Here is an 18310-nt window from a genome sequence, read left to right as displayed (position 1 = left end):
AAAGTATCTCTTAATTCCTTCATAGTCCCAGATAAGGATCTCACTTAATTCTGTAAACTAGCAATATCAATTTCTTCAAAGTCTGGGCATAATACTAGCACCTAGAATTAGAAAAGTACCTTCTTATCACGTTTGGAAAACATACCAGCAACAGTTAAGTGAAATTATATTTCCAGCCTTTCACTTAGGCACTCTGCTAGTATCAGCACTTGAATAGCTCTCTACAGCGACAGAGAAATGGTTAACAGGAGGAGAAAAGAGCTCAGGAAAAGTGCTAATACTGCAAGGGAACTGCCGTAGTTTTCCTTTTCATAAGTGACTTAAATGATAACACTATCATATTTTGGTATCGAATGGTCTTATTTAAGGTTAATTTTTTTAAAAATAAGCTTTGCTTTCATCTTTTCTGAGTGGAAGCACTACACAAATTTGATTAACTGAGTACCATCAAAATTATCATTTAAGATTCTTCACAAGCCTCAAGTCTCTCCCTGCAAGTGTAAGTCTGGTGAGGACCTCAGCCCTCTCAGCTCACTCAGATATCACTGAGCCACTGAAAGTTCTGAATGCCTCCAGTGAACAACATAGGCACTTTCACTATTTAGTTTTACTATCTGCAAGCATTTATAGGTTACATAGTGTAAGGCAATTTCAAAGATAGTATTTTCTACAAAATATGTTATCTGCTTTCTTGAAACTCAGTCTAACAACTTGTTAGCCTAGATAATAAGACATTTTTTTAATGAAGTCATAAGCTTTTAAAAACAAAACATTGTTTACTTCCCAGTGAACACAAATGCTTTTCTGAATGCAGTGATTCTGGAAGAAACTTCATGGTGAACGTCTTGCCAATTTGGCCCATCTCATCTCCGGCCACTTTCCCCTGCATTTACAACTAGTAACACCAAAATTTAGAAATGTCAAACTGCCACATTTCAGTAAAAACATTGTGCTATTTCAAGTTTCAGTGTCCTTGCACATGCTATATTCCCTTTGCCTGTTCTCCCCCTGGCAGATTTCTGTTTATCTTTTAAAATATAATTTAGACGTCCCCTATTCAAAAAAACCAACCACGAGATGCCCCCAAAAGGATCAATAACTCTATTTTGCATGTTTTGTATGTTACATTTGGTACAGTATGTTGTTTGTTGTTTTATGAATATACATCTGCCTCATTTATTACATTATACAGTCATCTCTTTTCCCGGCACCCAGCAGAACACACAACAGAGGAGGTGCTCAATAAAATTTGCTGGATAAAAAATGCTTAAGAATGGAGAGAAATTTGGTGAAAAGAGACTGGATTTTCAGATCAGGAAACAAGTAAAGAGTAAAGATGGAAAGAAATAGAGGACAAGGATAAAAACAATTAAAACCAACTCCTGGGACAAACATAATTTTTTTTATTCAAAAGCTGCACCTCCACTTGGCTTCCCCCAATCCTCTGAGTTATTCTTGGTTAATTTTATACATTGACTCCTTGTAATGCCTAAATATAAGCTACTTTTAGGAAAACAACCAAATAAACAATCAATTGGGTTGCCATTTTCTCTAACTCCATAGCCACAACTCTAGCTCAAAGTACCATCCCCCTGTGTCTGGCCTATTGCAATAGCCTCCCAATTAGTCTCCCAGTTTTGACCCTCACCCTGCCTCTAAAATATTAATATTTTCCACACTATGTGATCCTTTAGAAATCCAAATCCAATCATGCTGCCTCCCTGCTTAAAACTTTCAAAGGCTTTCCATTCTCCTTAGCATAGAGAATAAAATGAATAGCATCACTGAAAAGGTCTTGATTGTTAACCCCTGACCCCTCTCTTCAATACTATCCAACATGGTGCTTCCCTGCAAATGTGCCCACCCTCAGCTTGGAATCTTCTTCCCGTGCCTAGTTACTTCATTCCCTCATCAAAGATCACAAGTCAAAAGCTACTTCCTCCAACAAGAAAATCTCCCTGTTTATAGATTTCCATAGCCCAGTGTATCTCCAATGTACCATACTACTAAGAATACTGTACCACTTTCTGTGATTAGATGACCAACATCTGTCTCTCTTCAACTAGATTATAAATTTCATGAGGGCAGGAACTGTACTGGTTATGACTGCTCACTTCCCAGTGCCAAAGTTAAGTGTCTGACCCATACTAGAAATGTAATAAATATCTGTTGAGGGAATGAACAATGAAAACACCCATTAAAATAAAAGTAATGGAATACTTTCTTAACAATTTTTTTTCAATCTCCCTCAAACCAAAAGCTACCACTCTATTTACCATCAAATGCAAAAAAGCCTTCTCATTAACGTCAGAGACATGACGAGGGTACTTACTATCACACTTTTGCTATTCAAAACTGTTCTGGAAGTATTAACCAGTGTCATTAGTTATGAAAGAAATAAAGAGAGCTGAAATTTGGAAAAGAAGCAAAATTATTATTTTAGAACTAGAAAACCCAAAAGAACCAACTGAAAAACTATTTGATGAAACAGTAAGAGAATTCAAAAGGGAGATGGAATTCAAATTAACATATAGAAATCAATATTTGTCATATTTATTAACAAGTTAGAAATATACAAAAAGAAAGGGCTCCATATTTGCTGACAAAAATAACAAAGATAAAAAGACTTTGAAATAAATTGCACAAGAAATATTTGGTATACAAAAAGAGAACTTTAAAATCCTAATAAGAGACATAAAAGAAGAAATCAATAATGTGTAAATCTTTCTCTCCACGAGCTTTGTAACTATATCAATTTCTTTATAAATTCCTCCATAAACTCAGTGCAATCCCAATCAAACTAATAACAGAATGTTTTGCGAGGAACATGGTAAAATGCCACTCGTGTCTATATGAAACAATCAATAGGCAAAAGTAGTCTGGACAATTCTGAAAGGGAAAAAAGATCAGTGAAAAACTAACCTCCTAGATAGAAAAATAAAGCAACAGAAAGTTAGAATGTCCAACCTAGGAAAGACTCAACAATAAGGTATCAACAGAAGAGTGCACAGAGCTCAAGACAGAAAGATTATTTGAAATTAATGCGAAAAGATGGATTTTCATTAAGTGAATTAACAACAACAACAAAAACTGTAATCTCCATCTCTACCCTCATTATCTCCCCTATAATTCTAAATGAATCAAAGATTTAAATTCTTTAAAAAGGAAATCATAGAATAACTAAAAGAAATGTGTAATTGTTTTAAAATTTTTATAATCTTGGAGACGAAAGGCCTTTTTAAAAAGGACATGGGGAATTTCCTGGCAGTCCAGGGGTTAGGACTCCACACTTTCCCTGCTGAGGGCCCGGGTTCAATCCCCGGTCAGGGAACTAAGAACCCACAAGAAGTGTGGCAAAGAAAAAAGAACAAGAAATGGGGCATAAAACTCAGAAGCCACAGGTAATATTGACAAAATCAATTACAGATAAATTCAAAACTTCTGTATTTCAAAAAGTACTATAAACAAAATGAATAAAGAAAGGACAGACTGGAAAAAGATGTTTGCAAAATACGTACCTCCCTATGGGGTTCCTTGGTGACTCAACAGTAAACAATTAGCCTGCCAATGCAGGAGACGTGGGTTCAATCTCTGGGTCAGGAAGATCTCTTGGAGAAGGAAATGGCAACCCACTCCAGTATTCTTGCCTGGGAAATCCCATGGAAGACCAGCCTGGTGGGCTATATAGTCCTAAAACAACAACATACCTCCCCACACATACTCACACTCATTAAAAATACAGCCTCTCTGAGAGAGTGTATATATGTGAGTGCTTGTGTGTGTTTTCTCAATAATGTATTCCTATACTTAGACTAGTATTTAAAACATGGTAGATGGTCAGTAAATATTTGCTGGATAATGAATGAGCACTTGACATTCATACATATCAATTAGAAAAGATCAATGCCTAGCACAGTGTCCAGTACCCTCTAAGTACTCAAGAGATAGCTGATGAAGGAATGAATCCAATAAAAACATGCCTAAAGAACAGGAAGAAGCAATCACTGGATAAAAGAAAAACAAATAAAAGGTCAATGAACATTCCTAAAATGCTCAAACTCATAACTTAAAAAAAAATAAAAACCATAGTATGATATTTTAAACTATTAGATTAAAAAGGAAATGTAAAGACAGTGTTGGCAAGTGTGAGAATAAATACTTTCCTACATTGTTGGTGGAAGTACACCTTTGGTGAAAAGACTGGCAGTGTCTAGCAAAACTGAAAAGACACCCTCTTTGACCCAGCAATTCCATTTCTTAGAATTTCTCTGATAAATTTGCATATACATGAAAAGACCTATGTTCAAGAATATTCAGAGTAACTTTTTCATAATACAGAAATCTGTCCACATGATAGAATACTTTGTAGTAACTAAAGTGTAAAATAAATCTATTACATATTAAAAGATTAATTACATGAAACTTAAAAAATTGCAAAAAATCCCATTTTGTTTTTTAACAAGTGTACCTATGTATATACATGCAGTAAAATATTTTTTAAATATTAAGATGCAGTCTTCAATTATAAAATACAGAAGTTTTAGGAAGAAATGGGAGTCATTTTGTTTTAAAAAACTGATGAAAAATAAGTAAAAATAGGAAGCAAGGCAGGAATAAAAGTACACAGAGGAAGATTTTAAAGAGAGAGAAGTGATAAGAAAACTCATGTCTTTATGAGTCCATATTTATGACTCATATCCTTACTCCCAAAAAAGGTTCGAGATAGTTGGTAAGATGACACAAACACATAGATCTTAAGCGCTAAGAACAGGGAAAACAGATCTCTCATGTTCACCACTGTTTCACCAGTGCTTAGCAGCAGACAGTAGGGACTAAATAAATATGTGTTAAGTTAAAGCTACAAATGAGAATGGAAACCATGTGGAAGAGCACGCTGGGGAAAATAATAATTACTACTGGGTACGTTAGCTCTGAGTCTCCTAGCAATCTCAGTAAAAGGAAAAATATGATGCTGTGAGTCAGTAATCTTCCGACAGGTATATCACGTTGGGAGGTCCCTTTTGCATCCTCTACTTCAGAAGCCGTAACCACAGATAAAGACTTCTGTCAACTTCAGATACCACTGAAACCAACCAGTATTCTGCTTCTTTCCCCCAACACCACTAAAAAGAGGGGCTTAAGACTGTGGATACTCTTACTATTATGCTCTGCTATGCTATTCCTGACTACTGAAGCTATGAATACTTAAGAGGTAGAACATAAATGGTAAAAGTGCTGAGAGTCTCAGATTAAAAACTACTATCTATGTTTATCAATGTAAGGTAGTATTAATGCAAATAACTGAAACATGAGGATAATAATAATTTGCAAATTGCCCCCACAGACTCAGTAGAAGCTTCAACTTTACCCCCAGTTTTGATCACAGCCAATCTAGAGTGAGAATCATCTAAGAAAGAAATAAACTACCTTCACTTTTTTTTTTCCTTTTTTTTTTTTTTTGGCCATGCTGCACTGCTTGAGGGATCTTAGTCCCCTGACCAGGGATATAACTTGGACCCTCAGCAGTGAAACTCTTCAAATGTCAGGTCATTTGGTTATAATCTCCTATGTGTTTTTAGAACAAGTTTATTATAAGAAGGATTCAATCAATTAAATTTATTTCAACTCAGCAGTGAGGTCCTGTAGCCAGTATCTTTCAACTCCAGTGTAGATATATTACAGATCAGATTCGCATAAAAGCTAGAACTACACAATTATCTAAAAACACTACTAGTTGTATTAATCAAAATTAAACTAAAAAAAGTTGTGGCCGAAGAGGGAAATGCCTCTTAGAATATTAGGAAACATGCACAGGGACATCTTTTTAACAATAAAAGTAAGGCTAGCTATGGTATAAAAGACTTCAACACTATCTTGTGAATAATTTTTCTGTGAACACAAGAGAAAGGCACAACTGCTCTGCATTCATTCTTCTTTTATAAAATAGGGACAATCCTTCATTATACAGCCACCTCTTCCTATAGGCTCTGAGAAGAAAGGTTTGACTATTTTTCCCACTTACTTTACTTCAGACAAAACTGATCATCATTTCTAGCTTTTATTCCTAAACCTTCTTTTTTAAGGGAGGGTGGAAAAGTCACAAGAATCAAAGAGAAGCATGCATTGTTGTTGTTGATCTGCTGACAGGCTTGGTGTTCAACAGTCTGAATACTCAGATCCCATTTTCTTCAGGAAACTGAAACAAATAGTCATCTTTCCAGATCAAACTTCCACCAAGCAGTTTTAGTACAACATTTATCATACCTAGCAAAACCACCAGAGGACAACTCCATCTGCTACAACAAAACAGAGGAAGATAAAGGTCTCCAAACACTTAACGGCACTTTCCAAAAAAGGGGCCATAAACCTAACACCACTGAAAGAGAAATGCAATCTGCGCTCTGCAGACCTAGACAGGAATTGCTTCAATACTATCTTTTCCCCTCTTCCTCGCCATAAAAAGTACCCAGCCCTAGTTGTGATGTACAGATCCACATCCCAAGGCTTTTAGGAGATTAGGAACCCACAAGGACCAACAAAGACAGGAAACAAGGACTTCTTTCCCACACAAGCTTTTCATTTCAGTAATTACGTACAAGGAACACTGGAAAGAAAAGCAAAAACTATGCCCACTTAGGAGCATATCCAAGACAGAGTGGGTACAACGCAAACTGGACATAAGTAACATAACCACCCCTGTCAAAGGTTAGGAGCAGAACACCTTAGGAGAGTAAGAGATTGATCCCACCCATTTTAGATTACTACTGAGAGGGAATCACCGAGGAGCCCCTCGGAACACAAACACCATATTCAAAGATCTGTGTTCAGATAGGAGTATCTACACCAATAAGAGTCAAAGTTCTGGTTTGGGGTCCAAGGAAACGCCTTCCTCAGGTTTAATTTAAAGCACAGTTAAAAGGAAGGAGCTTTAAGAAATTTCAGTAGAAAACACAGGGAAAAGCCAGATGCAATTAGATAAATTTTTCATCCTAAACTTTTTGAATTCTTTACATTTATACTGTTTATTAGCTTTTTAAATTAAAATTAAGGAGAAAGGATAAAAATGTAAATAAAATTAAACAGCAATTATTGAAAAGATTTTTTTTAAGGAAAGTTTTAAGTTTTTTTCTTTTTCAAAAAACGTTTATATGGAAAAATAAACAGATGCTTGCTTCTTTCTTTGTGTACATTGTGGTATCATCATATAAAAAACTCAAGAACATTTAAAATTTAAGAATAAGTAAAAGGAAGGTATATCACCTTCATTTTTGTTGCCAATGGAAAAAAATTCAAGGCTTAATTTACTATAAGATGTGGAGTGCATAATAGAAAAATAACCTCTTACTTCTTAGACGTTAAAATTTTGCTTTGGCAGGATAAGGCAGAACTATCAGATAAAGATGCATATCCACACACATACACATCTATGATTCTCAAAGGAAAGTAAGCGGGAAATAGTAAATGGTTAGGTCGTGAAACCACAAACAGCTCATTTTCACAGTATCTTTTCCCAAAACTTGTTCCCCAGTTGTGACATTCATACCCACATGACACACACAACAAATTAAAAGTCAACAATTCCTTATTTTGGAATTTTATTTGAAGTTTATTCTGTTGCTCAACTGTACTGCAAATATACTTAATAAGGGGTGGACATCAAAATTACTATTTCAAAACTGTTTTGCTCCTGTTAACTTTGTATCTACATATAATTGGTAAGATATACAAATGCCTTAGTTTTCTCACCGCAACAAAACAGAATAGGTATTGTTATTTTAGGTTCTATACAATTCCTTACCTCAATACTAGTTTTCCCATATCACCTCCCCTTTACGAAAACACTGTCCTATGTTCACGTTAGCATACTTCCTGAAATAACAGCAGTTCATTCATTTAAAGTCATAGCCTCCATCTTCAAAAAAACATATCACCACTTAAACTGATGCACAGATAAAGATCAAGAATTGCTCATTTTTTTTCCATGAAGAATCTCAATATCATAAGCTACTTTGGTTAGAAAAGATAACATGATTGAAGAGGGCAAAGCTAATCTTGACCCTGCCATAACCGGATGAACCACTAAAGGTCCCTTCCAATACAACCCACAATAGGAAAAGAGAGCAAAACCACAAAAAAAATAACATTTGACTAACTTTCAGTTTTCATCATTATCCAGTTGGACAATTTTCTGACCAGCAATAATTATTCACTTGGAATTTCACCCCAGTAAAGATCAGGGTCAAAATATCCTTAAGAAAAATTTTTTTCCAGAAATTTCTTGTCAGTACTCTCTACTCTGCCTTTTCTATCCTTCATATTCATAGCAATCCATCTCGTAAGCATTTCTGGGGAGAACTGGATAATCCTTAGAATAAGAACAAACTGAAATGAAAGAAGCTTCATATATAACTTCCAAAATAACCTGGGAAGACCACAATACTCTTCTTCAGTGTTCTGAGCTGTTAGTAACAAGAATGCTGGTTTATTTTTTTCCCGTTGAACACACCAGGATAAGGGGGAAGAAGGGCGCACTCATCATTCTTTTCAAACTGCTGCCAATCATGCCTGAAGCTAGATCTATGAGGATGAAACCAGACGTATCACACTTGAAATTCTCACTCTTAGTATATGCAAAAAAAGAGATTAGGTGAGGTCCAGTTTGTATTACAAATATATACTAGCATATCACATTTCAACACACCCGATCTTTACAAAATTCAAAGAAAAATTAGCAAAGTCAAATAAACATATTTTCCTATAGCTTTCGATGAAACCTATGTTTTATACTTAAGCTATGAGGAGTATGGGTGTGTTTGCGCATCTCTCTTTTTTTAACTAATATGAATTATGTTTAGAAAGTACCTTCAATAATCAGAATAAAACTATTGAAAGACAGACACACTCACATACCACACACGACTCTTAAAGGCCTTCTGCAAAAGCTGTTGGGACAGATTTTTTTTTTAAATAATATGACTGAAGAACTGTGCATATTGAGAGGGTATAAAAATATGACAGGATAAAAACCATTAACTCCCAATACATTATAATTCTTTCAGTAAAACACATGATGATAGTTGTAATGTGAAATTAGACTAAATACTGTACTTTATTATTATTGAGCAATAAACTTTGATACACTGTTAATCGCAAGACTTAATGCTGAATACTATAAACATACTAAAAAAGGTATACATGCAGTTAAACATTATTTTTGTAAAGGCCAATTTTTGGTGATTAAAAAGTTGTAAAAGTACACTTAAATAAATAATTTATTTTTTTAAATAAAAATTTAAAACACAAGTTAAAAGAGTAAACATATGTCGAACTGTTCTGTGTACTCATACTTCAACCACATAGCTAAAAAGATACCCTCTGGCATCTTTTCATTTTCTTTCCAAGGAAGTTATTTTAGAGGGTTTAAAACTTCTGGCTTTCACTTCTGGTTCTGCATTTTCTTGTCCCTTTTATTCTTGTCTTGACTAGATTCAAGCATAGAAGACCAAAACCAAAACTGATTTAAATTATCGAAGTTTAAAAAAATAAAAAAATAAATTAAAAATAAATAAATAATCGAAGTTTTGTAATAATTTCTTCTATATTGGGGTGACGGGGGAGGGGGGAGGTCACTGAATGGTGATATCAATGGAATGTGAAAAAGTATTTCGTTGATTTCTTTTTTTTTAATTTTTAAAAAAAAGCCTTTTTGTTATTCTAGCAACCAAAGAAATTCCAAATTTGAAAGTACTACTCCTTTCATAATAAAACCCTCTACCTAAAATGTCTTCTTGCTATATCAGGCTAATTCTTATAATAATTCCAGTTTGTCATATCACACCTTCCAAAATGAGCCTCAACTTTCACACTAAAAAAAAAATGAGGACAGCCTGCATTTCACGAAGTTGCTATAAGGATTAAGTGATTTAAAATACACAAATCACCTAGCATGATAGCCAGACACACCAATGGTACTTAATAAATATTAGCTGCCTTCTAAAAGTTTCTGTATTGTGAATTTTAAGGAGGTTAAATATATTTTGAATCCACTTATTGACAAGGCTATGTGTTTTCCACTTCATTACACTTCACTCCATTAAAATTGTCAGATTTTTTCTAAGAAAGAGGGGGGAGGGAGGCAGCAGACAAACTGAAACAGAAAAACAACATAGATGGTATTGCCCTTTCATTTTCTTAAGTATTTTTTAAAACAAACTTGACTTTTTATCGCTCTTATCTATTTTTCCAAGAAAGTTTTTCTTCATCTTTTTGTATTAGAAATCAAGTCTAGCCGACACTCTATGCCAAAAGTACACCTAAAAGTGATCATGATGTATCTTGATTGCTGAAGATTTTACAGTTTAAGGGACTCATGCAATCTCTTAAAAAAAAAAAAATAAGACTGAAGCATACGGACAACTAAACATTCTCTCACAGTTATGAACTATTTCACACCACTTGAAGGTTTCCCTTGATTAATTTTATATGCCAACATACTTTCTCCTTCTTTACTCTCAACCCCGTTGTTTTCTAAGCCACAGAATCCACTGCTGACTGAACTCTTTGCATTCCATTTCACTTCTCAACACCCCCTCTCTACTCCAACACCCACCCACCCCCAGGAGATGCCAGCATTGTTTGTGGAGTTGGAAACAATACACTTCCACTGCTGGTTAATTTACATCAGATTCGGCCAGGCCTGGGGAGCAGTGTGCGGTCTTTCCCCCCTTTCTCCTGTTTCCCCCTCCCTTTTAAAAAATTTAAATTACTCTTTTTAATTTAAAAACTTCCGGATGTTTTATTACCTTGGCAGCTTTACTTTTTCTCTGGAAAGACTAAAAAGGTAAGCTTAAACAGTTTTTGTCAGGTTAATGTCTTGTCTTTTTTTTACATGCATACATGACAACCAGAATCCACAGTGTTAAAACTGCAATAATAATGTTGCATTTTACCACACTAACTCCTGTTTGGCACAATTTCATTGGTTTTTGTAGCATAAATATACAAAAAACAAAAACCATTACATAACAGTGAAACTGGCTGTTCTCTAAACCTATTTGTCAGCAGCTACATGTGCTCCTGAGGATATAAAAGGATTTGATGCTTGCTTTCGCTATTTTCATTCTTTATTTTAGAAAACCATACAGTATTATACATGTAAATACAGTAAATCATTATTTCCTTGACCCATATTTATAGAAAAGCAAAAAATTCTTTAATTTTCAAAATCTAATATTAAAAATACTATGAAGTCTAAAAGTCAGTTTTCCTTTGAAAGCCCACATTAACTGTCTGCTCGTCAGCAAAGTTACAGTTAAAAAAATTTTTTTCAGATATCTGAAAAAAATTAAGTATGTTAAACTCTTTAATAAAATTTATAATTAAAGCTATCTCAGAGATTGAAATCCTCAGTTTCCAACCAAGAAAATTTCACAGAATTAAATATTTTATCTAAAATCAAACAAGTTAAACATGTTCCATCAATACAATTTAAAAATAAGATATGCAGACACTCCCCAATATATGCAAATGATACAAATAATTAGGAATCACATTTCATTCATTTAAATTTTAAAACACTTCCATCTATGAGACTCCAAAAGTATGAGTACACAGTTTTAACTTAAATGTCTACTTTTTCTTCTCTTCTCATCCTAGCTCCCTCTAGACCCCCAACATATACATAAAATAGATCATTTAAACCAGTGGTATTTGAGAACATCGCCCCTCCTCCTCCAGTTAGACAGTCTTGCCTTTTATATCTATGTGAAGGTTCCCATGGCAACACTCACTTACACCAATACTATTTCCAACTGAAATGAAAGAAGCCAAACTCTTAATGCTTCATTACTAAATTACACAGACCCTAAAAGTAAGGATTTTTCTCTATCATTTTTTTAATGAAAAAGTAGATTTCTACAATTTCCACGAAATAAGTCATTTAATATTTTAGAAATAAAAGAACAGTCATTGTAGGCAATTATATATGCATATTATTACAGGAGATTTGCATGTGTTTATTCTTATTACATAAAACTGATATACTGAGTCAGGAGGCTGACTCAATTATAATTATAAATAGTATAATTTTTACTAATCCAGCCTACTGTATCAAATTCTTCTCCTTGCCCCCCCTTAATGTTGGCTACATAGCTCACAAAAACCCTGGTGAGAAATTCTAACAAAAAAAAACAAGAAGCAATTCATGGACAGCAGGAGGCAATTCCAGAACACAGGCACAATCTATAAAGAAAAACCACTACAGCTTTTTGATGTTAAATAAGTAGAAATATCAGCATACAACAAAGCCAAGAAGCAAACTGCTGTATCAAGTTTAAAAGTAAAATATTCAGCATTAAGTGTCATGCACACCTTTTGTCAAGTTTCAAATACGAAATTTTCCTAATTTTTAAAACAAAGTATTCTAGGTAATACTGAAGGTTTGCATGTATTTAGTTTTAGTACAACACACATTACAATCAAGTTATTCAAAATATAGGGGAGGAGAGGCTTGTGTTGTGTGTGTGTATATATAAAAGTAGGAACACCAAAGTGGGAGGTCAAACACTTAATTTGAAAACATACACATTTCTTAATCAGGCTGTACACACTAAGGAGCCTCAGAGGAAGAGGTGAGAATATAAACTGAGTAACATTTCATAAAGCATTTTAATAAATAATCAAAGCTAAGCATTAAACATAGCTCTGTACAGTGAACACATTTTTTAAAAGGATAAAAATCAATAGAATATACACTGAACCTTATTTATTCTGACAAAAGACTGTGGCACCTGAATACTCGTATCATACAATCTTTTCTGAAGAGTTTATTAACTTATATATGGGTTCATAAAAATAGAACATTAATATATTTTAATGAAAGAATCTTTTTTATTAAAATTTATAATGAGTCTTTTTTTCCCTGCTTTTACATTATCACTTTCTTAAAATGGGCTGACTCAAAAGACTATAAAGACTCCCTCAAAACCAGTACAGGAAACTGCAAGAATTTACTTTCCCAAAACCAGCTTTTAAGACATGAACGTGAACTGCCTAATGAATCTCATAGTTAGGACCAACTTGCACATTTCAGAGGTCCTTCCTTCGTTTTAAAAATTCCCATACAGTGAAACCTGCTGACACCGCTTTTATAAGGCCTGGGGTGGGTGTTGAGGGGAGGAAGGCACTGATTTGCCACATTGGGGCAGGGGGTGGGTGGATTTTTGCAACATTTGTGAGGGTTTTATAGGCAGGATCCCCTCTCCAGGGTTTAGACAAGTAAAACAAAACCAAAAAAATATCCAACTGTTAAATGTTCATTTTATTAAAAAAAAAAAAAAAAAAAAGGTAATCCTCTGCAAATGTCTCAACATTTTAATTTACTTTCATTTCAGTATTAACCACCTAAATGCAAATACTTGCAGTTCAGAAATCTTTTCAGTTCTTTGGAGAGTGACATTTAATCAACCTTGATATTAGATGTATTTTTAAGCTAACTTCAAAAGCAAAATCTAGAAAAAGTATTATGACCTCTCATGAACAAAAAAGAATATTTTAAAATCCTCCCTTTATCACAAGCAGGTTTGGATGCAATGCCACCTGGTGGCACAGAAAAAAAATTTTTTTAATGAAGCTTAGATTTTTAGAAACTGAGCTATTCTATGAAAACACCAACCCACCCCTTCAGGCTACTCTGCCTTCCTCCTAAACAAGTTATTCATCCTGCCGTTTAATAATAATGACTAATTTTTATTTTAAAACTTTAAAAATTTTAAGCAATTAACTGCATGTGACAATATCCTTAGTGTTTAAATATCATAAAGGAAGCCAAACATTTTTTCTTTTTTCAAAAACCTAAAACTACCAAAGCTCTAATTTTTAAAAGATGAAATACTTACGAATTGGGGGTGTAGGGATGGAGTAACCGAACGGCTTTGTAAAATTACACTGTATAATTAATTCCATGGTAAGAATGTTTTTATGGTGTGTTTTGGTGACCTTTTATTACCATCAAGTTCACAATGCTGGTGGGCTGCCTTTTAATCCCTCCGCAGACAAAGGCCCTAAATAAACACAGATCCCTTCCTGGGAAAAAGTCCACTCTGGTTAAATGGTAAGGAAATGAGTAAATCATTAGTAATCTTTAAAGCCAAAGCTATAAACTCAAGTTACCTTAAGTTGAAATGAAAGTGTCCTGCAAGAGTTTCAAAGTTCTGTCACAGATAGAAATCTCCAGCTCTTGACTCCAGACTAGGCGCCAGCTGATAAACAAACAATTTAAGTCAAGAGCTGGAGAATTCCCAGCTTTTTCATTTAATGGCTTTGGCCCAGAGTATTTATTGCCTCCAGTTTTATTCTCACTTAGCTCTAAGAGGAAATTTAAACTCATCATTATCTTAAAGCCCCATATGGGTAGCAGTCAGCTCACCTGATAGAGCTCCTCTTACTTGGTACCAGTTCGAGTCTCTACTAGAAGTGATGTAATAATGTAAACGAATTAACTAGTGTTCGGTTGACTTCTTAACAGGCTACATAAATTGTGTTCAATATAGTTTACATTCCCACTTGGGGTAGTAACGATTCCAAAAAATTTAATTCTGCAGTTTTATTCCAAACTACCAGCTAAAATGGGTAAGGACAGTGTCAGCTTTCTCAATCCCCGACATGCACCCACCCAGCCTCCCTCTACCCTCACTCTCACCCTTGTCCACCAGCCCTTGAATATTACATAAAGCAACTTTTCTGTATAAAAGTAGGCTATTTCTATTAACTTCAAGATACTCAGTGTTGCCAGATCTATTTCCCAACAGAGCAGGGTGTAAGATTTAAGATGTAAATGCCCGATCATGAAAAGTTGTTGATTTTATACGAGTACTAGTAAGAATATAAAAATACAGCCCAATTAAAGCCCATAAGATACCATCAAAAATTTCTAAATGCTGTTTTTAAATGTTTGCTGCTAAAGATTACAGATCTCAAAGCCAGAACTACACTGTTGCTTCTATTTCATTCTCAAAATTATCATTTACTTTTAAAGAAAAATCTCATCTCTACTCAGGATTTTATGTCAAAATAATTCAACTATCTGAGTGTTTGCAGATATTTCACAATTACAATAAATCAACTATCCTTCTTCCTCTAGCCGCTTATCTAATGAAAAAAAACGCTGCAAGAAAATTTTTATAGCCTAAGGTAAAGGGTTAATGTGGCATTAATGCAAAGAAAAATTCTCTCATTTCTTAATTTTCAGAAAGTTTTATAAACCTATCTTGGCTAGAAAAGCAAATTAACTATAACTATTTCAGTTGTCTGCCAAGATTATTTTTCTAGTTTTACTATATGTACATAGTACATTAAAATGTTGGCCACTTGAAAACAAGTATTACCCTCACACATAAGAATTGTGGAAAAGAAATATAATTAATGATAAAAACCACTTGTATGCCTGGCTTCATATTGTGTTTCACAACTCCATAAGAACAATGCTGTCTTAGAGACTGCAATGGATAAACATTCTGAAGACCACAACTAATAGTCAACAATTTAATTTTTAAAGACATCAGGTGCAAATCTTAAAATTCTTAATACTCTTTTAGAAAAGACTCCATACCTCTCCCTTGCTGGATTTAACCTTAGCTAAACACAAAATAACAACAAAAACTCTCTACCTTCAGGTCGATTTAAATTACTTAATGCAGCAGAGAGATAGTGAATTGGCTGTCAAACCTTCATTGGCCATGTTGGGAGGATGGCTACCAAGAAACGTGCATGTAAATTTAAATTTTTCACAATTAAAATATCCCAAAAATGTAAAATAAAATCGTATGACAAATATATACAGAGAAGGTATTAAATTCAATGTAATATACTTTTCATCGGCTGATATTATCAAACTTTAAGAAAATCAGACAACTATAAAACTGCAAATGAATCTGGTAACAGTGTGTGATGACAAAGCCCTTATCAAATTCTTAATTCCATTGCCTCCTCTCACTTCCCCCCAATAGCTGTCCTGGGATCACAAGCAAAACAAAATAAAGACATATAATACATCAGGGATATTGGAATTAATTTCATGCTGCTAAGGAATCAATAGATGTTAATGAAAAATAAATTATATACAATTAATAGACTTAAGATTTATTTACCAAATCTATTTCCCCTTTATATAAACACTGCTAGGCAGTTTTAAACTATGTGACCAGACCCAATCGTGTCTGGTCTGACTTACATCCTGAATGGCAATTAAAGGACATTAAAAATACCCCAGGATTACTTGAGGCAGGACCCCTGCCTTATCCATGCGCTTTCCAACAGAACCATGTGAAGAGAACACAGTGTCCCTCTGCCACAGGACAGGGCCTAGCAAGAGCAACTCTGGTAATAGTTACTTGACTGGAAATTGAGATGCAGTTAAAATCTGGCCTGCAGATTTGGAGATGAGGGAGTGGCAAACTGCAAGAGAGTAAATTCTTAGAAATAAACTAAGTTGCTGTTAGCAATAATAATTATTACCAAGAATAACTGATGGTAATAATACAAACACCAAATGAAGTGATCACCCTGCATTCTCCATCCCACTCCTCCACTATTTTCTTAGGAGACAAATTATTAACACTGCCTCAACCACGTTATCTTGGGCAGTGAGTCAGCAGTCTTCCCTAAACATGTTAAGAACTCATTAACACCTTGTAATAGGGACTCTCGTCCACAACAACTGTTGTAAGGGAGTTTCAGACATGCCAAAAGATGTAAAAAGACGCTTTTATGGGCACCTCTTCTTTGGGACTAATTTCAAAGAAATCCTTGGAATTTATTTACCAAACATCTCTGAACCACTTTGTGCAAACTGGAGAAAATCCCAGGCAAAGTGTACTCTCCAGAGACAGAAGGGATACTTAATGGATACAGGGTGATAAGTAAAATTATGCGTAAATGTAAATGGATAACATAATTAACTCATTTCTGGGTATACTGGTACTGATGAATCTTATGTCATTTCTAAAGAAATAGATTTGTCCCTTAAATCAAGTTAAAGAAAAATTTAATTATTTGAGTTACTACTAAAGTTTTTTTTTTTTTTTTTTTTTTTTTTTTTTTTGCATAGTGAAAACTTTTATATTTGGAATTAGCCAGCTGGACTCAGTTTAGATGATCCCAATTTTGTTGGCAACATCCAAAGCATCATAGTCAGGAGCCAGTCGAACATATGCCTTCTTCTCTCCATCAGGCCTGATCAGAGTATTGACCTTAGCCACGTCAATGTCATAGAGCTTCTTCACAGCCTGTTTAATTTGGTGCTTGTTGGCCTTGACATCCACAATGAATACCAGTGTGTTGTTGTCTTCTATTTTCTTCATGGCTGACTCGGTGGTGAGGGGGAATTTGATGATGGCATAGTGGTCAAGTTTGTTTCTCCTGGGGGCGCTCTTCCGAGGATATTTGGGCTGCCTCCTGAGTCGCAGTGTTTTGGGCCGCCGGAAGGTGGGTGACGTCCGGATCTTCTTTTTCTTGTGGCTGTGGACACCTTTCAACACTGCTTTCTTGGCCTTCAAAGCCTTTGCTTTGGCTTCAGCTTTAGGAGGGGCAGGGGCTTCCTTCTTCGCCTTCGGCGCCATCTTCTTGAAAAAAGCACTACTAAAGTTTTAAATACCACTGAATCAGACCAAGGAGAGGCTTACTTTAGCATTTTAAGATAGAATAATCCACGTCTCTGATACGGAAGTCAAAGCCACAAAGTACTTCTAAGTTTTATAATAAAAAATAGAAACTGATCATTTTAAAAGAACTAAAAATCATCACAATAATACAATTCTTTAAAGGAAAGAACCCAGGAAAATGAATTATCTGAATCATGTTAAACCAACTTATTTCAAAACATTAAAAACAATATTACTGAGGTAAGACTAAAATTCAACAATGAATACTGTACAAAATACTACTGTATAATCAAACAGCTTATGAGAGCACCAAAGACCTCCTATGATAGCTCTTCCCTCACACACACACATTACAAACCACGGTAAATTAAGTTATATGAAATTTGGTAAAAGAATTTGCTTTTGGACAGAAATAGCAATGTTTCAGCCCAAAGCAAAGTAAAATTGCCAAGCTATAAACCTAAGAAAATGTTTTAATGGAAATGCCAAGAGGCCCTTAACCATAACGGTGTTAGGTGCCAAAACGTAAATAAATTTTGTTTTTGTGCTCCCTTTACCATAAATTAGATACAGGTCGAGTGGAAAAACAGTAGGTATCCAATTCAGTGAGTGGTAAAGGCCAAGACTTGCACATTTGATTTTAAAAACAATAA

The 18310-nt window shown here is 34.5% G+C and overlaps 2 protein-coding genes across 2 annotated transcripts in view; both read right to left on the bottom strand.

The window, feature by feature from the left end:
* Positions 1-18310, bottom strand: part of HIBADH (3-hydroxyisobutyrate dehydrogenase) — a 108602-nt gene that overhangs the window by 58677 nt on the left and 31615 nt on the right. The window lies entirely within an intron of this gene.
* On the bottom strand, positions 17084-17622 carry LOC136170568 (large ribosomal subunit protein uL23). Its single transcript, XM_065938877.1, has one exon. It carries the CDS (start codon positions 17613-17615, stop codon positions 17145-17147), a length of 471 nt encoding a protein of 156 aa, XP_065794949.1. The 5' UTR covers positions 17616-17622; the 3' UTR covers positions 17084-17144.

The sequence above is a fragment of the Muntiacus reevesi genome, chromosome 6, assembly GCF_963930625.1.
Source record: "Muntiacus reevesi chromosome 6, mMunRee1.1, whole genome shotgun sequence".
Classification (NCBI taxonomy): Eukaryota; Metazoa; Chordata; class Mammalia; order Artiodactyla; family Cervidae; genus Muntiacus; species Muntiacus reevesi.
The sequence above is the reverse complement of the archived record's forward strand: the minus strand, read 5'-3'. Positions and strand labels throughout refer to the sequence as shown.

What these genes read in the sequence shown, in the direction of transcription:
- LOC136170568 (XM_065938877.1), bottom strand. Translation starts at nt 17,615, where the DNA reads ATGGCGCCGAAGGCGAAGAAGGAAGCCCCTGCCCCTCCTAAAGCTGAA.